A 21,872-nucleotide genomic window follows, 5' to 3' on the forward strand; every position below is an offset into this window, starting at 1 on the left:
TTATTATTATTATTATTATTATTATTATTATTATTATTATTATTTAAGGGGAGTGGGCCCTCTTTCTGGCAGGTCTTATTGAAAAGGATGGCTGTATTTTGCAAATTTATCTTATACAAGATCATTTCTTTTTTCCTTATAATTCGCTTTTCAGGCTCAGCGATGTTAGTCAGCAACTGGCCAATACTCATATCGGAAAAGGACAGTGTGGGATGATGGAAATGTTTTTATTGAATTATTCATTCAAAAGTCCGTAGATTTCTTCGTGGTCTCGTTCGGTGGTTTGATTCAAACCACCGAACGAGACCACAGAGAAATCTACGGAATTTTTAATGAATAATTCAATAAAAACACTTCCTTCATCCCACACTGTTCTTTCCGATATGATATGAATATTGGCCTGAAAAAGCAGATTATAAGGAAAAAGAAAAGATCTTGTATAAGAGCCTGAAAAGCATTATTATTAATTATTAGGAAATTAGAAAAGATATTATTATATTTAGATAAACTATGTACAAAATAGACATCCTTTTATATATATTTATTATTATTATTATATATATATATATATATATATTATATATATATTATTATTATTATATATATATCCATATGTATATATATATATATACATATACTATATATATATAAATATATATATATGTATATGTGTGTGTATATATATATATATATATATATATATATATATATATATATATATATATATATATATATATATATATATATATATATATATATATATATGTGTGTGTGTATACATTATATATACAGTATATATATATATATATATATATATATATATATATATATATATATATATACATATATATATATATATATATATATATATATATATATATATATATATATATATATATATATATATATATATATATATATATATATATATATATATATATATATATATATAATATTTGACAAAGGAAACTTTTCAAGCAACCTCACCCGTTTTAACATCCATAACGTAGCAGAGAAAGAAATAAAATTCATTTCAATTGTTTTAATTACTAGAACTGTGGGTTTCCACTCGCCCCTTCATAAACTCTCTCCTTCATTCGCCAAAATGGTTAAGCCTAACCCTTCTCTCCGTTCAAATGACTGCTTAAAGCCTTGTTTCCAGGTGACCATCGTACCTTCTTGGCATCAAGCAGTGGGCTAGGGAGGAGCAAAAAACGAGAAAGTCGGCGTCGCCCGCCATGTTAAAAACCCTCCACAAGGTTAACTGATGACATGTGGTCTATATAGAAAACGTTACAAAGACTGACCTTTGTGCCACCTATGTGGACATGATGCTTAATCTCCAAGGTTATTTCTAGATGATGCAATGGCAATTGGAAGAGAGAAGAGCACAGAACACCACCAAGGACAAATGTCCTTACCCTTGCCTGACCCTCGATTCTTCCACATGTTCGACCCTGAGGTTCGAACCACTATACTTTTGTAGTGGCATTCCCTTTAATTTTCCCCTCCATCACCAGCACCCTATCGAAGAAGGACACAGTCATCTTGCCGAAGGTAATGTACCGGAGTAAAGTTTCTTAGTCAGTGACAATTCCTGTTATTTCTCTGTCTGATTTCAATTTATTTTCCATTGTGCGACCACCTTCAGTAATTTGTGTTGGAGCATTCAGTGTTAACATAATTACACATTTAGTGCTGAACTGAGTTATTTGGCACCAGCTGTGCATTCCCACAGCTCCCTTTGAGCGTCTTAGTATTCTTGCAAGTATCCATTTTGCAGATAGGCCTCCACTGTGGGATCACTCAGCTCTATCCATGTGTAGTCCCTGTTCTACCCCCACTGCAATGTTTCCTGTTATGAAGACATCAGCGGCATCGACGTAGAATATTTATTCTGTGTAGGATTCATTCATTTAGCTGCCCTTATTATTACCCGCCCAGTAATTCGTCATTCTTCAGATCTGTGTTTGTTATGTAATTTTCCCTCACATGAAGAAGGTCCTAAGCCACAGATCTTCCCTTGCTTTGTCTATGAAGTTGCCCTAATATTGATTCAGATGTGTAATAAATACAGTAGATTTCTTGATCATGTAAGGAACTCCCTGCATTAATCCATTGCTACCCAGAATCAAGTAAGTATCCCTCGGATATTTGTAGCAATATATATATATATATATATATATATATATATATATATATATATATATATATATATATATATATATATATATATATATATATATATATATATATATATATATGTATGTATATTATGTATGTATATATATATATATATATATATATATGTATGTATATATATATATATATATATATATATATATATAATATATATATATATATATATATAATAATAATATATATATAATAATAATAATAATATCCCAGAAGAAGACCCTTTTTCAAACAAACTTCGTTGTACAAAATGGCCGTCTGCATACGGTTTTAGTTTGTATTTTAGGTTTTCAATCTCTCAAATGAGTTCCTTCGTGGCAGCAGGTAAATTATACAGCTGCTGTCCAAAGTTCATTTATTCCTTGACTCTTTGGTAGTGCTTTCTACTGTATTCTTAAGGCAAATGAAGCCAAGGGAGTCTGGCTGACCGAAGTAGGCGTTGATTGACCGGCGACAGGTCCCGGGAGTTCTGGTCATAGGGTGCACTGTCTGAAGTAGCGGGTAGCTTAGTTGGTAAACCAGGGGCGTGCCTTGCTGTTCTCCTGATGGTGGTAGGGAGAAGAAGGGCTTCCTGTGTAATGTTCATTGATGGTTTCCATCAGAGGATGGCGAGGGCTCCTTATATTGGAGGTGGCGATGGTTGTTGTCGCCGACAGGGTTTTTGCACTCCCTATAATCTGCTGGTGTTGGGTGCCACTGAAGTGTTCCCTCAAGTAGTGCTGGTATACAATCCCTTTGTGTAGGTGAACGACAATCCTCTTGGAGAGTCAAGTCATAGTTATACCATTGTAGGAATGGCAGCATCCATTCTTGGGGCATGATATTTGGTAAACCACTCCTCTCCTCTGTAAGGGATCGTCGCTAGTGATGGGACTATACCTCATGAGGTACTGGGCAGTCTTCCAATACTTGTAGCAGATTGAAAGCTCAACTTATTTGTCTATGTTGGCAGGTTTTATGTGGGCTCCAATGACGTTCTTCAGGGCTGCCTCGTCTTTTTCATACTTGGTGCTCATGTAGCCCCCGTAGAGCAGTCTGATTTTCCTCTCGCTCCTGCAGTGGGTGTGGTTTTCCTGACAACACCACCTGCTAACAGCAATTCTTCTCACCCTGGTGACCTTATGGTAAGAATATCCATTATCCATCAGAGTTTGGGCGGCATGTATAAGCTCATCGGAGGCGGTATTCTAAGAAGAACGGTGTGAGAGGGTATGATGTATGTAGACATTCATGACTGAGGATTTAAATTTTTCAGGGCATTCACTGTTCCAGTGGAGGTACAACATGACGGTAAGGGCTTACGGTGAACCTGTGTGTGAGAGCCTTGAGGTGCACCCAGTGAAATCTATATTGCTTTGTTTGTAGAGTTTCTTGAAAGGTTTTGCTATGCACCATCCCAGGGTATCATCGCATCGTTGGATGTGGAGAGCCTTTTCACCAACGTGCCTGACAATGAAATGATACGGATGGTCCTTGATGAGGTCTACAAAGATGATTTTACCCAAACATTGAACATTTCTGAGGCATCCCTATGGCGCCTGCTCAAGATCTGCACTAAGGGTGTCCCATTCATCAATCAATGAGGGCAAATGTGGACACAGATTAACGGAGTGGCCATGGGTTCTCTCACACTGTTCTTCTTGGAATACCACTTCCAATGAGCTTGAACATGTCGCCCGAACCCTGGTAGATCAACTGACATTCTAACCATAAGGATGACAGTTTGACAAGAAATGCCGATGACAGGTGGTGTCGCCAGGAGAACCACACCCCCCTGTGAGAGTGAAAACACTTTCAGACTGTTCTACAGGGGCTATATGAGGACCAAGTATGAGACAGATGAGGCAGCCCTACAGAACATCATCAGTGCCAACATAAAACCCACTGATACAGACAAAAACGTTGACCTTATGATCTACTACAAGAATTGGCAGAATGCCCAGTGCCCCATGAGGTATAGACCCATTGCTGGCGATGATCCCATGAAGAGGAGAGGAGTGATTTACCAAAATCATGCCCCAAGAATGGATGCTGCCATTCATACAATGGTATGACTGCAACTCAATGCTCCAAAAGGATCCCTGTTCACCTACACAAAGGGGCTGTATACCAGCACTGCAAGGGGAACACGGCAGTGCCCCAAACACCAGTAGATCGTAAGGAGCACGAAAATCCTGGACAGTGACAACAACCATTGCCGCCTCCAATATAAGGAGGCCTTCGCCATCCTGATGGAAACTGTCACTGAACATTAACCAGGAAACCCCTCTTCTCCCTGCCACCATGAGGAGAATGGCCAGCTGCACCCCTGGGACAACAAGTTCAGCCACCAGCTACTTCAGACAGCATGCCCTATGACCAGAACTTCCGGGACCTGTCGCCAGCCAAACAATACCTACGTCGGTCACACAGACTCTCCTAAATGAGGCATTCTGCTCCCAGCCAATAGGATGAGGGCCCCCCCCCATCCCAAGTGTTGAAAACCAATCAAAAGTCACCAAAATTTCTGTAAGCTCACATGAGGGTGTAAATATGGCATAGATACACCTTTGGCTTCATTTGCCTTTTAGAGAATGGTGGAAACCTCTACCTCAACACCAAGGAATAAATGAACTTTGGACAGCTGCTGCTATGAAGAAACTCATTCAAGAGATTAAGAAACTACAATACAAACTAAACAGCATCCAGAAGGCCATTCTAGTGAATTAAATAAGTGAATTAAATAATAATAATAATAATAATAATAATAATATTATTATTATTATTATTATCATTATTATTATTTATTATTATTATTATTATTATTATTATTATTATTATTTTGGTGGTTTTTATAGGTGGGGTTCTGGGTTGCATCCTGCCTCCTTCGGAGTCCATCACTTTTCTCACTATGTGCGCGGTTTCTAGTAGCACACTTTTCTGCATGAGTCCTGGAGCTACTTTGGCATCTAGTTTTTCCAGATTCCTTTTCAGGGATCTTGGGATTGTGCCTAGTGTTCCTATGATTATGGGTACAGTTTCTACTGGCATATTCCATATCCTTCTTATTTCGATTTTCAGGTCTTGATACTTATCAATTTTTCTCTTTCTTTCTCATCTACTCTGGTTTCCCATGGTATTGCCACATCAATGAGTGATACTTTCTTCTTGATTTTGACAATCAACGTCACGTCTGGTCTATTGGCGCATATCTGATACCATAGTCCCAGAGGATCTTTGACTGATTGTTTTCTATCACTCCCTCAGGTTCATACCACTTATTACTGCAAGCAAGATGATGTTTCTTGTACAGGCTCCAGTGGAGGGCTTTTGCTATTGAATCATGCCTCTTTTTGTACTGGTTATGTGGTTTATGGTCTCATCTTTCACACTGCATGCCCTGCATATGGGTGAGATATTATTTCCACCTATTGTTCTTTGGACAAATCTGGTTCTTAGGGCCTGATCTTGTGCCGCTGTTAGCATTCTTTCTGTTTCCTTCTTGAGTTCTCCCTCCTGTAGCCATTGCCATGTTTCATAACTGGCCAGTTCTTTTGTTTGTCTCATGTACTGTCCGTGTATTGGTTTGTTGTGCCATTCCTCTGTTCTGTTTTTCATTCTCCTGTCTGTATATTTCTGGGTCTTCGTCTACTTTTATCAGTCCTTCTTCCCATGTACTCCTTATCCATTCATCTTCATTGGTTTTCAGATATTGCTCCAGTCCTCTGCTCTCGATGTTGACACAGTCCTCTATGCTTAGTAGCCCTCTTTCCCCTTCCTTTCGCATTATGCATAATCTGTCTGTATTTGCTCTTGGGTGTAGTGCTTTGTGCATTGCCATGTGTTTTCTGGTTTTCTCGTCTATGCTGTGGAGTTCAGCATTCATCTACTCCACTACTCCTGTGCTGTTTCTGACTACTGGTACTGCCCATGTGTTTACGGCTTTGTCATGTTTCTGGCATTGAGTTCTGACTTGAGTATTGCCTTAAGTCTCTGCATATATTCTTTCCTGATCATGCCCTTCATCTCTTGGTGTTTTATATCCTCTCCTATTATTCCCAGGTATTTGTATCATGTCTCATCTATGTGTTTGATGCTATTCCCGTCTGGTAGCTCTATCTCTTCAGTCCTTGTTACTTTGCCTTTTTGTATGTTGACCAAGGTGCCTTTTTCTATTCAAAACTCCATCCTGATGTCCCCAGATACAATCCTTACAGTCTGAATTAGGGTATCTATTTCCTTGATGCTTGATGTCGTCCATGAATATCAGATGGTTAATTCTATTGCTTCCTTTCTTGAGTTGGTACCCAGCATCCATCTTCTGCAGTACTTTTGTCATGGGAATCATAACTACTATGAAGAGTAGTGGGGACAGTGAGTCGCTTTGAAAGATCCCTCTCATGATGTTAACTTTGCTAGTCTTATCCCAGAGCTTGTAAGTACTGTATCCCAGTTGTGCATTGTATTTTTAAGGAAGCTGATGGTGTTTTCCTCTGTCTCATATATTTTCAGGCATTCTATTAGCCACCTGTGCGGTATCATGTCAAAGGCTTTCTTGTAGTCAATCCATGCCAAGCTTAGGTTGGTTCTCCTTCTCTTACTATTTTTCATTACCATTTTGTCTATGAGGAGCTGGTCTTTTGTGCCCCTACACTTCCATCTGCAGTCTTTCTGTTGGTGGGGGTGTTTGTATCCTCTAGGTAGTAGTTGTGTAGCCTTGTATAGCCTTTCACTGATGATACCTGTTAGTAATTTCCACATTATTGGTAGGCAGGTGATAGGCCTGTAGTTACTTGCTATATTTCCCTTATTCTTGTCTTTCTCTACTAAGGATGTTCTCCCTGTGGTCATCCATTTGGGTGCATGGTGGTTTGTGATACAACGCTGGAGTTGTTCTGCTATTCGTGGGTGTAGGGCCTTGAAGTTTTTGAGCCAGTATCCATGGACTTCCTCAGGACCTGGGGTTTTCCAGTTGGGCATTTTCTTTAGTTGGTGTCTGACTGTGTCTGTCGTGATCTCGGTGAATCTTTTGTTTTACTCTCCCCATTTCTTCTGCCTTGATTTCCTGGAGACATGTTGCATGTTTGTTGTGTGATACAAGATTGTTCCATATGTTTCCCCAGAGTCTCTTACTTGGTTCAGCTTCAGGAATTTCCTGGTGGTTGTCTTCCCCTTATAGTCTGTACAGTCTTTTCTGGCTGGTTCTGAAGAGTTTGTTCTGTTGGTATCCTTTACTCCTGTTCATGTACCATTGGATCTTATGTGCTTTGGCTTTAAGCCTCTGTTTTATATCTTCTTCCTTTCCACCCATTCTGACCTCTCTGTTACATCATTCCTGCATTTTCTGTGTCATTGTCTCTTAGTTCGTCTTCTTGTCCTTCGTTGCTGGGCGTTACTTCTCTTTCCAGTTCCTCTCTTTCTGTTGTGGAGAGCCAGTTCTTTTTCTTTATGTACCTCTCTTGGTCTGCCACCCCTCTGTTCTGTTTGAGGGTGTTTTCTTCATTCAGATGTTGACCAGTTCTGTATCCTCTTTCTGTCAGGTTGCTTCTGAGTAGCACCTCCATATTTCCTTATTTTTCTTCTCTTGTCCATTTCTTCTTCTGGTTTGCCTCTGTAGCTCCAGTCTCTGGTTGCTGGTTACTGTTGTTGTGGTGGTCAGTTGCTGGATGACGACCTCCGAGTACCTGACCATCCTCCCCATCGATTGGGTTGCATAACTGGCTGCCAGACAAAGCTCCTCTGTTGCCAGAGTTCCATTTGTCGTGATCTCTGTGAATCTTTTGTTTTATTCTCCCCATTTCTTCTGCCTTGATTTCCTGGAGACATGTTGCATGTTTGCTGTATGATACAAGATTGTTCCATATGTTTTCACAGAGTCTCTTACTTGGTTCAGCTTCAGGAATTTCCTGGTGGTTGTCTTCCCCTCATAGTCTGTACAGTCTTTTCTGGCTGGTTCCGCAGAGTTTGTTCTGCTGGTATCCTTTACTCCTGCTCATGTACCATTGGATCTTATGTGCTTTGGCTTTAAGCCTCTGTTTTATATCTTCTTCCTTTCCACCCATTCTGACCTTTCTGTTACATCATTCCTGTCGTTTTCTGTGTCATCGTCTCTTAGTTCGTCTGGTTCTTCTGGGTTGCCTCTGTAGCTCCAGTCTCTGGTTGCTGGTTACTGTCGTTGTGGTGGTCAGTTGCTGGATGACGACCTCCGAGTACCTGACCATCCTCCCCTTCGATTAGGTTGCATAACTGGCTGCCGGACGAAGCTCCTCTGTTGCCAGAGTTCCATTTACGTCGTTGTTGTTTATTCTTTCATTTCTTTCCATTATTGCTATTTAACCCATAGCTGGACCCTACCCCATCAAGAATAGGTACTCATTTACAGCTGAGCAGACTGAGGAAATTATGTTAACGATCCTTTCCCAAGGAATCAATGCTGAGGAGAGCTGTCACCCATCCAGCAACTGATCAGCCCCAATGTTGCTTAACCAGTCCATCGATGAGCTAAACCACTCTGCCACGGTGCCCATTATTATAATTATTATTATTATCATTATTATTATTACTGAAAATGTAAGTATTGTATTCTATGAGGTCTAAAAGTAAAACCGTGTTACTTTAATATTTAAGGATGGGATGTCACTGGATCTTATACGATTTTCCAGTAAATATTTCGATTTTGGAAAAGGGAATAAGAAAAAACAAAGCACCAATAAAACGAGACTAGCTAAACATACTCTAGAGCGAGGGTTTCCACAAGCGAAAGTTTAACAATGGTTGCCCGTAGAGGTGCGTTTTCATTATCCACGTTTTGAGAGAAATTTTTGCTGAAATGTGATATTGCCTCTTTTACATGCAACTGGTTGCGAGGTTTTTCCAGGTAACCGTTTGAACCATTAGCTCTGGAAAATAATAGGTAATTTGAGGGATCTAATGTTCCCGTCCAAACTGCAGTCCTTTTCACGTAAGACAATTCGTTCTCTTCATTGAGCCACGGCTCCGTGCTCCATGCAGTTTAGTTTTGTTTTATTTATATTCAAGCAGTGTTCATAGTTCTCTGAAATATCCATGCAATCACTGACTTACCGTTAGTACTAAATTGTTTCTGTGATTGATGCAGACTACTCTTTTTTTTTCAACAACGAAAAAAAGTCTTTCCCTAAAAAAATATTCAATCTATAATATAACAATAACATAATTAGTAAATTACACCAGTAGCAAACATTTTTGAAGTCAAATACAGGTGTTATTCTTCATCAATATTTAATGTTTCCTGCATTAGTCGAAAGTTAATAGAGCAACATTCCATATTATCAGCTACCTACTGATTTCAAAGTGATTATATTTTTACACTTACTTTACAGCGTGTTATGACAAATTCTTAAATGATATTTGATTGCCAGGTAACATTGCTCAATGCATCTGCAACCGGAGAAACCAAGATCTGGATAAAGAACCTGAGAGCTGAGATGGCGAGTGGGACTGGATTGCTAAACCATGGCACAGATTTGCGCTCTTTAGTTTTTGTATTTTCGCATGTAATAGTTTTTTAGGGAATAACATTTTCCTTTTTCCTTAACCCTTAAACATAAATCTCTGTATCATCTGAGACCGGCACCATGCTAATAACAATAATATATGAACTTTTAAATCTAATTGGAGATACTAAAGGCCAATGATCACTTATGAAGCTGCAACAAAATTAATTCCGGATACGAAGTTGACGAATCCTCGACATTTCATAAAGCATCATCGTTATTCTCCTTGACGTGTTCCCACCAGCAGCGCCCCCATCTCGAATCGCCTTCCACCCATTAGGACAAAACTACAATTCGTAATTAGGAATAAAGTAGTATTAGGCTGAAAGCCATTTTATGTCTCCATTCAGAGGATGTTCTCTTGCAACGTTTAATTTGCATTGCTTCATTGGTCGTAAGGGAAATGATTCACGCCTCATCCTTTGAGCTTATTGCGGTAAATTTGATTTATGTCCCTTTTTACGACGGCAATTTGGCGGATTATGAGAAAACTGATGTCTGCTGCTGATCTTGTTAAGGAGGCGGGATTTGGCTAATGCATGGGGAGTTGCCGCGCTCGCTGAAATGTCGCCTTTGTGTGAGGATGCGCCGTTTTCTTTTGACTACATTTTGAGGAGTAAGGATGTCTCAATCACGGAAAGGTCGTTTCTTTCTCACCCATTTATTCAATGGCGTTGGGAATGACCACACTCACTGTAATGGCACTGCTTGAGGATGTGTGTTCTATTTGAAACCGTTTATTATTAGGCGTATGAAGTAAAGACACTCACGAAAAGGTCGCTTTGTTTGATGATGCTTAAGTCTTTCCTTTGCCATTTATTCTGAGGAATAGAGAATTATTATGCTTACTGAAATGTCATTGTTTGAAGAGCGGTGTTCTTTGTTTCTATGCATATATCCTTAAACTGGGAGTCACCAGAGTTTGAGGGTAAATGATTTTACGGGTTTATTTTAAAGTACAGGCAGTCATTACACTAACCGAAACGTCGCCTTAGTTTGCGGATATTTATTCTTTTGTATGCTTATTCTAATGAACAGTAGGAAGCTTTCATGATTATTAAAATAAGGCCATGTTTAAAACTGAATGGTCTGGGGGTAATTTGGACAATGAGGGATTTCTTACACCCACCAAAATACTAAGTTATCACGATTATTGAAATGCCGTCTTGAATACGGATACATGGGCATTACTTATGTGTTTATTTTAATACACAATATGCATGTATATATATGTATATGTATATATATATATATGTATGTATATATATATATATATATATATATATATATATATATATATATATATATATATATATATATATATATATATATGAGCAGGTTTCGACCGTATTTGCTAACCAGGGTAAAACTTTGATGACTTTACGAGATATGTTACTTCTCAGATGTTTAGGATTGCCTTTAATGAATTCAGTGTATTGGTAGATTTCTCGGGTAATTTTTTACTGGGAAGAATTTGTATGAATAGTATCTTAGAGTTAGTGTACCTGATAGAGGGTTGATTGAGGAAATTCCAGTTAGCAACTTGGGATTGTTTCACATTTTTATCATACGACCTTTGTCCTAGTAGTTTTAATAGTTCAGTGATAATATGGCATAGTGAGTAGACTAGTTACCCTCTTGAGCTGACTGTCGATATGACCGACTTACATTATACACCACTTCCTCGCAGCAGAGCTGTACGGAATGTCTTCTATGAGTCTCAACTGATACAGGTTAGATATGGGAGCCGTCTACGGCACGCCTGCAGGTTTTTACGCCTGCGCTTTCATGACAAGATCCAGGGTTTTGGAGAGATGTCGGGCAGGACGTCTACAAATCATCGTCATTGCTGGGAGACATCTGTTCTGACGCAAAGGGTTCATGGGCGCTGCATTCAACATGGGCTTGTGCAGTCACAAGCCATTCATCATAGTTGGATCGCTAGGTATTCAGGACACGAAGGAAACCATGGGCTTGCGCAGTCGCAGGGCGTTCAGCGTAGTTGGATCACCAAGAATGCAAGATTTCAAGTGTTGCGTTCCATAAAAGAACTGTTACTGGAATAACGTCTGCGTTACGAGACATATAATTTTCGTATCTAGTGCATATGTTTTGCTATGATTTTGGAGTTGGCCCTGGCTGAACTTTCAATTGGACAGTTATCGTATCTGGACGAGGATGTCCAGGAGTAGGTGGTCCGAGCTTCTATTAAGTCTGGGTTCTCATTGGACAACAGTGAGATATGTGGTGACCTGTCAGTGGCTCTCACGGCAGGTGGATTTGTGCTGACATTGGAATTTGCTCAGTCAGATGCAGAGAACTATTTGGTCATGGTCCAGGCACATGGAAATCACATGATAGGACACTGAACTGATGCACCGGAAGTGCCCAGATTTCCGGTGGGGTATGTGTGTGTGTGTGTGTGCGATCTCTCATGAGTTACTTATGAGAGGAACAGTGACTCTCACTGGAAGACTGCTTAGATCTCTAGTGGCAGACATGTGTTTTAGCCTGGTGCAGTGTTAAAGGAATCGCCAGTATGAAGATACGTTATTTACGGCCATAGAACGTGAGTAAGAACATCCTGTGACATTGATATCTTTTCCAGACTTTAGAGGGAAAACCCCCGGTTGAGAAGCAGTGAACCCGAACGATGTCTACATAACGAAATTCTCCATTTGTGCATTTTTTCTGTCTTGAATATGTACATTAATTCCAGGTTTTTAATATAATGATGTATTTCTTTCTACAGGAATTCGAGCATCATCCTGGGAGGGACGAATATTTGGAAGTGGTGTTTGTTTTTACTCTTACATACGATATGACATTTATTGTGGGCTCTATGACCTTATTACTTTGTTTGATGACCAGGGTGTTATTCACTAATGTTGCTTGGCATAGAATCATCATTCTAAATGCTTGTAAAACAGTATTTCCTCTAGAAATGTTTTCCATTGATAAGAGGTGTGAATCAATCCATTTCATGACTGTAGCTTCTGCTGAATCACTTTCGTTAAATTTGTCAATAAAGTCTACTTTTGCATATCAGTGTCTCATTTCAGCAGGACTTTGTGTAAAGACAGGTTTAGTGATAGTCATATGACGAAGGAGAAGGGAACTGCTGACCCAAGGAAAGAGCCACGGCTACCAGAGACATCTCAAGAAAAGTGAGATGCTTGATTCTGTTTTAAAAACAGATACATTAAGACAAGATGGCCCTTCCGAACCTGGATCGTTAACATATATATATATATATATATATATATATATATATATATATATATATATATATATATATATATATATATATATATATATATATATATATATATATATATATATATATATATATATATATATATATATATATATATATATATATATATATATATATATATATATATATATATATATATATATATATATATATATATATATATATATATATATATATATATATATATATATATATATATATATATATATATAAATTTATATGTATATATAAACAGCCTTTAGAAACAGAACTTTAGGCATGTCTCGCTGATCGTCTGGCTATCGAATGAAATCCCAAATGTATCATAGAAAACTATGTGGTTTTATCAAATGTCTTGTTAATCTTTATGCGGAATTTGATGTACCCAAATTTTAGCTGCTGAACTCTGTAATGAAAGTTTGCCACTCTTTGAACATAAAATATTATTCAAAGAATATTCTACACCAAAGCAGATATTTAAATTTGTCGAATTGAAACTTCAGACGAGAAAAACTGGGACGGAAAAACGTTCGAACGAAAGAGGAAATGAATGCAATGGAAATTTGGCTAAACACAGCCGCTTTTGTGCCGGTGATACGTATAAAAGCGCGAATAGAACGAAAAGCAACGGTTGACGTTCCAGCCAAAAGGAAGCCTTGAAAATTTTATGATTACAGTTACCCTTCCATTAGAGACCTTTTTGTCATCCGTATAATGGCTCCTATTTACGGCACTTTGACGGAATTTCGGTGGTAATTGGCAATGAAATTCGGACGCTCCAAAACATACTATTATTTTTGACTAGTATAACTTTTGTGGGGAGGGAGGGAGGCATACATTATCGCCAGAATTTCAGAGAGGCCGTTGCCAACACGCATAACTTTATTCTGATGCTGTATATATTCTGGATATATATATATATATATATATATATATATATATATATATATATATATATATATATATATATATATATATATATATATATATATATATAAACGACTATATATATATAAGAAACAAGCTATGTAACGGAGGCTTTTGGATGAAAAAAATATATATCATAATTGCAAAGTTACCAGTTTCATCAAAAGTATATTTGTAATTGAACTCTGAAAGAGGAGGATATAATTTATTCATCATAACACGAGGAAATATAGCTACGCTACTGCATGCATTTTCTTTTTATTAAACATGACTTATGATTAAATACTAATTTCAATACTGTTTTCTGATGAATGATTTCAGTATTTTGCTCACACCAGTTACCAACAATCTCGATGAAAAAATTGATAAAAAAAAAAGTTCTTTCATCATAATTTTAAAAACTGAATGTCAGTTTTTGTTCCTTGCAGCGAGGGAATCTCATCCACGTCGAGAGCGAAATGTAAGATGAGAAAGGATCAAAGTAATAACTAGGCTAAAATGAAAAGTGAAAATAAAATACTTTGAGATTAAAATTTCTAATTTAAATAGTAATTTAACAACCAATTTCTTTCGCTAAATTTACCTCTTGTATAGCATATTTCAGTCTGTATAATATACACAAGCTCTGAGACTCTACAGTCGTTAACTGGCTTCGTTATGACAAGATCACTTACATGTACGCACGATTTTATTGCTAAAGTACGTTTTAGTTTCGGCATACATAATGTTAAGTTCTTGTTGACTTTGTGAGATCTTTATATTTTTGTATCATTGTGTGACAAGAAGTTCTCGCTTAATTCATACCTTTAAAAGTGTGATACACAGTGTTTTTACATTCTCTTGGTTCTTGAAAGGTAGGCTGTTGCTTTTATCACATATCAATTGATGTATTTATCATCATTTTCATAGCCTATTTATTCTGAAGGAACACATCTAGGTCATTTTTCTGTGGTAATGCTGCTTTAATTTTTATTTTATATCCAACTAATGGTTTCAACACTTGTTTTTAAATAACTAGATTCGAAATACAAGAATATGCTTAAAATTTCTCACCTGATGTACTTATTCCTGACAATTTACATAAGGAACTTTTAGTGGAAATCCAGAAAGGCGACAGTCTTAAGAATACACGTTTTTTGGAACAGTTGCGCTGTTCCATCACTCATTAGTAAAGTGATGGAACACGGTAACTTGGTGCTCAACGTTCAGATAGAAAATACACTAACATATTTATTTAATCCACCAGATTTCGTTATTATCTCCTAACATCAGTAGTTGCGTTTCATATTTGATTTTGTTCTTTTGTAGCAGTTAGATTTACATGATTCCCGAAAAACGTGTATTCTTAAAACTGTCGCCTTTTAGGGTTTCCACTAAAAGTTCATTATGTAAATTATTATTACTAATAAGTACATCAGGTGAGAAATTTTAAGCATATTCTTGTATTTCAAATCTAGTTATTTGAAAACAAGTGTTGAAACAATTAGTTGGATGTAAAATACGAATTAAAGAAGAATTAACATAGAACGAATAAAGACGCCGAGAGTGAGAAGAAGAATCATAAAGAGGGGAAATAGACAAATACAATTAGATACTATGAACAATAATACATAATATAATAGCAAAGCCATTTGGAGTTGGACAGAGAAAGAACATTGAAATGCCATACTCACAAACGTTCCTACCAACCAACCCCCGCCATTAGACCTGCAAAGAAAACTCGAGAGAAAATCCACGTAAACATCACTACTCACGTTTCTATCCAAGACAGGATGGTCGTAGTCTAATACTTTGTTGACAATGATATCGCCCGTAGCTTCATCGATTCGAAATTTCTGCTCTCCGTTGCCATGGACGATGTGATATTCAAAAAGGTTCACTGAAGGGAAGAGGGGAGAATTAAGCTACATCGAACTCTGAGCGGGGTCGCTTAAATTATCGAGTCCTACAATCTAACGGCGGAAGCGATAACAAGAAAATTGTCTTTATTCTGTTTACCACAATTTTACCTTTATTTGTGGATAGTTGTTAAGTGTGATATTAGCGGAGAAAGAAATGAGTTCCAGTGCGGAGTTTCGTTTTCCTTTGATTTATTCGAGTCTTCCCTGAATAAAGCATGAAAAGGCAGAAGCTCAATCTGTTATGTAAGCATGCAAGTACTCTACTTGTTTTATGCCTTCGTATACGATTACACAGGATGCTGCATAATAAAAGACTCCGTGAAAGAAAGTGAACAGACAGAATTCAGAGAAGAAAAAGAAGACGAGGAGGAAGAAGGAAATTCTTTTGAAGTGAAGCTGCAAGGTGGAAAAAGATCTTATAATGAGTGGAGTAGCAACTATAAAGCGTTGTAAAGGGAACAAAATTGAGAAAAACTTATCTGGAAAGAAATAAATTTCTGAAAAGAAGTCAGAGCAAGAGCGATAATTTTTTCATTGTAGTGTGGTAGAGACAGTTAATTACATTTACACAAACTGACGTCGGCTACAGCAAAGATGAATCGCGTTAATTTACTTCCATTTCTGATTGACGACTAACGCCTTTCTGGACAAGTTCAGGCATATAGATTTAAAGGAAAAAATGCAGGCAGAGATACACTGAGAAACAGTGACTGACAGTCAAAAGTGAGAGATAATGTAGTTCAGCGAAGCTTCCATTAAAGCTCCAGAGAAATAAATCCGATGTGACTGAAAAGAGCTTACAAAAAAAAAAAAAAAAAAAAAAAAATCAAACACACTTTCATTAAAATGCACTAAAAAGTGAAAAATAAATCTTTTGAGACTCACCAGGATTTTCTTACAATTAATCATGTCTACAAAAATAGAAGCGTGGGCGCCAAACATGGAAAGAAGCGCTATAAGAAAAGAAATAGATTTTTTTCTTGTTTCTTGTACCATTTTCTTTATGTTTGGCGCCCGCTCTGAACATGATGAGTGTAAGAAAAGCTCTGGCGTCTCAAAGATTTACTTTCACTACAGTGCATTTAATAAAAAGCAATGTTTAAAAATTTTTATACATATCTTTTATTTTTATACATTTGGTTTGACAGAAACATAACCGATTTATGATTGTAGCTAACGAAATTGATATCGTGTCAGGTAAGAGGTTTGAAAAAACCGAAGTTATTTACCGAGTCAAAGAATTTGTGAAAAATCCGAAGATACTGGGAGAAGTCACTGTAGGATCACTAGAGGTCACTGCTGGCCTACTGATCATGTAAGGTTGTATTGTCACCGGGATTGAGTGACAATGCAAAATTTCAAGTCTATCGGATGAGGGGAACAGGTCGAAAATTGAGTTACAAGATTTGGCGACAGACAGACAGATACAGAAGTCAGGTTAAATAAAAGCATGTAATAATTAAAACCAGAAAATAGTTTCCCAAAATGTGATGACATAAAACGTTTGCAATGGCAAAACCTTCTCGATTGACTTATTACTTCATATTAATCTAGTGTTACAGCAATAAAGATATCAATGTTAATGTTTTTTTAATGAAAACATAAAATCCTTGATCCTTTTATGATTGTTTTAACTCAATTTGTCTTGCAATGTATATTGTGCTAAGAGGCTAGTCGCCATGCTGCTGCTGTTAGGGTTATGAACATGAACATGTGTTAGTTTAGGGCAGTGGTTCTTAACCTGTGGGGAATTCCCCACTGGTGGGGAATGGCGGAGTTGCCAAGTGGGGAATGACCGGTCGGACAGAAGAACCACTGTCTTGTTGTCACATTTCGTGAATTTGTTTCCACCCACAAATAATCGATAGTGCTTCAAAATTTAATGTTGACTTACTTTACAAATCACAACCATTTACAGACTGTTTTAATAACAAAAACAACCAATATATGAGGTATTGTAAGTCATGTTTGGGTAAAAGTGACAACACTGTTGGGTTTGAAATGTCAACAGCGGCTCCCCGCAAACTCACTCCTGTCACGTCTCTCCGTGGTGTAACAGGTGGGTAATTACTCATACGATGTATATATTCACTTATGGTTATTTTTATTTAGTGTGTGTGTGTGTGTGTGTGTGTTATTCTGTGATGCATGAATGAAAAACCGTTCCACGGAATTCATATAATACACTGTGACTATATTTATGATGGCTGACGTGTCTTGAGACCGAACAACACAATGCCACTTCTGTTGTTCGTTTTTGTTTTTCTCTCTTGTATGATTGTCACTTCTTTCTTTTCATTTTATTTCTCTTCAGGTACCTTATTATTACCTATTTTTTTCCTTATCCCACAGATACATATCCCAAAGATCGAGATGCCGAAAAGAAAGTACGACGACAAGTACCTGGACTACGGTTTCACGTTTTTGGAGGGGCGTGATGAGCAGCTGCCGCAGTGCGTCATTTGCCACAAAACGCTCAGCAATGATTCGGTGAAACCCCATCAACTGAAGCACCTCTCAATGTACACCTGAGTTCGTTGTAAGGAGAAACCAGTTTTGAATTGAAGGCAAAATTACTTGAAACATGAGGATGGACAGGGCGGAAAATTTCAAACTGAGTCAAAGCGATAGTACATCGTATGCTGTTTCTCTGCTGGTGGCGAAGGCAGAAGAAGCCACATAGCATCAGGAGAGACGCTCATAAAGCCGTGCCTTGTGTCGTGCGCAGCATTTGTAGCGAATCTGCGGTGTCGAAGATGAAGCAAATTTCTCTGTCCAACGATACTGTCAAGTCCGCATCTTCGACATGTCGTGCAACATCAAGTCGCAGCTCTTGGCAAGATCCAAGCATCTCCGTCTTTGCAATTCAGCTGGATGAGTCCGTGGATGTGGCAATTGTCTCAACTAATTGTCTTCGTTCGATACGTCCACGACCAAAGCATCGAAGAGGACTTGCTGTTTGCCGCCTGGAAACAACAACCCAAGCCGCCGACGTCATGCAGCTTGTCGACGCCGAGGAGGAAGGATTGGACTGGGGCAAGCTCGTCCATGCCTGCACAGATGGGGCTCCTGCTATGTTGGGTGCGAGGTCTGGATTCGCGAAACTACTGAAGCAGAAGAATCCCAAGGTGGTGACCCTGCACTGCATCATACATCGAGAAGCGCTCGCATCAAGGACGATGACACAACCGCTCAAAGAAGCGCTTGAGACGGCAATCAAGCTTGTGAATTTTGTCAAACGACGCCCTCAACTCGACTATTTCGACAGTTTGTGCCAGGATATGGAATCCATTTACGAAGGACTGCTGTTCCACTGCCGTTCGCTGGTTATCGAAAGGCGACATGTTAAATCGGCTTGTGCATTTGCTCCCCCGAGAAGTTACAATTTTGGAAGAAGGAACAAGGAATCTGAAAGCTGCTATTTCCGATGAGAGCATTCCAGTGCAGGCTGGCACTTCTTGCAGACATGTTCAGTCACCTGAATGAGCTTAACCGCAAGCTACAGGGCGCGGACTCCGATATAATCGGGCATCGAGACAAAGTGAACGCCTTCGTCTCAAAACTTGAGTTGTGGCGAGGCAAGTTCGAGACTGGCCGCAGCGCAACGGCTTTTCCAACGTTGGCGCGAATCAGCGAGACTGCTGGTGGCGTCAGCGACGTTCTCAAGAACGAAGCCATCATCCACCTCAACGGGCTGCTGGACGAGTTCCCGGCACTATTTTCCGGACTTCAAAAGCAACAACCCAATGATGGGTTCACGGGGATCCCCTTCAGCTTTCAGGTTGACAACTTCCGAAGGAAGCAGAAGACATCGAAGATCAGTTTTCTTGACCTGGTGCATGACTCCGCAGCAAGGCTGTTTTTGCGGAGAAAAGCCTGAACGCATTCTGGGCCACTATGCATGGTTCGTATCCTCGCGTTGCTGTGGCGGCGCTCACACTACTGGTTGCATTTCCCTCCACGTACCTGTGCGAGTCGGCGTTTTCGAGCATGGTTGAGATCAAAACCAAATCGCGAAACCGCCTGATTGACCTTGAATCTGATTTGCGCTGCGCCATTTCAAAAGTGGAACCGAACATTGAGACACTCGTCAAGGCGAAACAAATGCAAAAGTCTCATTAACCTGTATGCGTCTAGTGTTGCATTTTTGTATGTTTTTATGGGCAAATAAATTGAAAAAAACATAACAAAGATCTTTAATGTGTATTTTATTTCCATGTGATAACTGTTTGTAAAAAATCTAATAATAAAAAAAATTAAAGGCCGTAAAATAGCTGCTCAAGCAAAGAGAAAGCGACCTGTTACGTATTAAAGTTAAACACTGCATGGGTTAAACTCAGATTTGTCAATGACCGATACTTTGGTGGGAAATGGAGAGTTGGCTCACTGAAAGTGAAATTGGAGAAAAGGTTAAGAACCCCTGGTTTAGGGATATCAAAAGCAGTACTAGTAGTTGCGGTGGAAACATGACTCCTGCTGGAAACGGCATTAAGCAAGAGACAAACCAGCATATGGTTGACAGCAGTTCAGTGCAGAAAGTTCTGGCAATGGCAATAATCATTCCAGGATTTCCGTCAAATATTGTGTGCTTGGAATCCTCATTTTTTAGTTAATTCAATCAACAAATTCAATGTCATCTTTAAATTGTAATTAAATTTTAAATTTGTTCCATTCTGATGACCCAAAGGGATGACTCCATTAGGTACATACGGTCACAGGTGAGAGAAAGAAAGAGGAGAATTAACATCTTTTACTATTTAGTCAGATTTCTGTTGACGAAGGATCACCCTGCTAATGAAAACTTCCTAAAATTTAAAAAAAAAAGAAAGTTTAAAAAAAAAAGGAAAAAAGTAGTAAGCAAACAAGAAAATATCCTTACCGACATCAGAGTCGTTGATGGCTAGCTTGATTCCAGTGGACTTCCCAACTTCTCGATTCTCGGGCAGTTCCACTTCATAGACGCCGTTCAAGTAATCGAAGACAGGAGGAACGTCATTTAAGTCTTGTACCGTTATCCAGTAGATCGTCATCCGCTCGTGTGCTGGCAGAAGAAAACGAGAGATCAGAGCGACCGCTGAAAGACTAACACGGAGGAGAGCTGAGAGAAAATACTATTTAGTGTTAATGATGAGTAGCCTAATCCTTGCGATTAATGAATCTGAGATATGTATAGTAAGACACTACATATTGTAGGTGCTTATGACCGACTTGACTCGTTACCATTTGCAAAATGTAAGAGAGAGTGGTACTTTTGAATAAAGGCTTTATACATGAAGTGGATGAACAGCATGAATACAATGATATTGAACCATTGCCAAAGTGTCCTTTACTGTGGTTTTACTTGTCAGCTCACATGTGACATCAGCACATTTTTCAAGATGAATTAAATGCAAAGCATTTGTAAACAGCAATGACAACAAGCAATATATTATAAAATTACCTTTCACTAGACACATACACAAATTGGAAAGAAAACTATAGTTTTCAAGTATTTAGAATACAAAACCTCTCTATTAGTTTACAAATTTCACATCTACTTCTCTTACCAGGGACGCCATCTGTCACTTTTATGGGGATTTTGTACTGCTTGAACTCTTCTCTGTCCAAGGGCTCAGTCGTCCACAATTCTCCGTTCGTCTTTAGCGCGAATTTCTGCCTCACATCCCCTGAAGCCATTGGGTCGAAAGAGTATCGAAGCTGAAAAGGAAAAAATGAAGGGAACATTGTGACAAAGGAAAAGTCAATCCCACGTCACTAAGATATACAAAAAGAATCGCTGTTTGTTTCTTAAGTTATCGTTTACTTCATTTTCCATTACACTGTTCACAATAAGGAAGACATGTCGCAGACGACAATATCGCTATAAACTTGTTTTTCGTATCAGCACTAGAATTAACAAGCAATCTTCCATGAGGACCGGGATTTAAGTCGCCTTGATTCAGATAAATTTAGTCTGTCCCCACTAACGGAAGGGGATGGTCAGTTCGAGTGCTTTGTCTTGTGAAAGCCAGCTTATTTTTACTGTAAACGTAAAAGTCTACTCTCCACATTTTGTTCACTCTTCACTGGAGTCATTCT

General features: G+C 38.4%; 1 protein-coding gene across 1 annotated transcript; it reads right to left on the reverse strand.

Annotated features, from left to right (window-relative positions):
- Window positions 1–7,745: 7,745 nt before the first annotated feature.
- On the reverse strand, window positions 7,746–21,600 carry LOC136833071 (protocadherin beta-14-like). The gene is made up of 4 exons (XM_067094717.1): window positions 21,341–21,600; window positions 20,674–20,835; window positions 15,648–15,772; window positions 7,746–7,991 (listed from the first exon to the last, which is right to left on the reverse strand). Exons 1-4 carry the CDS (start codon window positions 21,516–21,518, stop codon window positions 7,746–7,748), a joined length of 711 nt encoding a protein of 236 aa, XP_066950818.1. The 5' UTR covers window positions 21,519–21,600.
- Between the last annotated feature and the right edge of the window lie 272 nt (window positions 21,601–21,872).

Source organism: Macrobrachium rosenbergii, chromosome 51 (genome assembly GCF_040412425.1).
Source record: "Macrobrachium rosenbergii isolate ZJJX-2024 chromosome 51, ASM4041242v1, whole genome shotgun sequence".
Classification (NCBI taxonomy): Eukaryota; Metazoa; Arthropoda; class Malacostraca; order Decapoda; family Palaemonidae; genus Macrobrachium; species Macrobrachium rosenbergii.

What these genes read in the sequence shown, in the direction of transcription:
- LOC136833071 (XM_067094717.1), bottom strand. Translation starts at nt 21,518, where the DNA reads ATGTTCCCTTCATTTTTTCCTTTTCAGCTTCGATACTCTTTCGACCCA. An exon ending in AGTGACAGATGGCGTCCCTG is followed by an intron (nt 20,836 to 21,340) that starts GTAAGAGAAGTA and finishes TTCTTCTGCCAG; the next exon opens with CACACGAGCGGATGACGATC. An exon ending in CATCAACGACTCTGATGTCG is followed by an intron (nt 15,773 to 20,673) that starts GTAAGGATATTT and finishes TCTTCCCTTCAG; the next exon opens with TGAACCTTTTTGAATATCAC.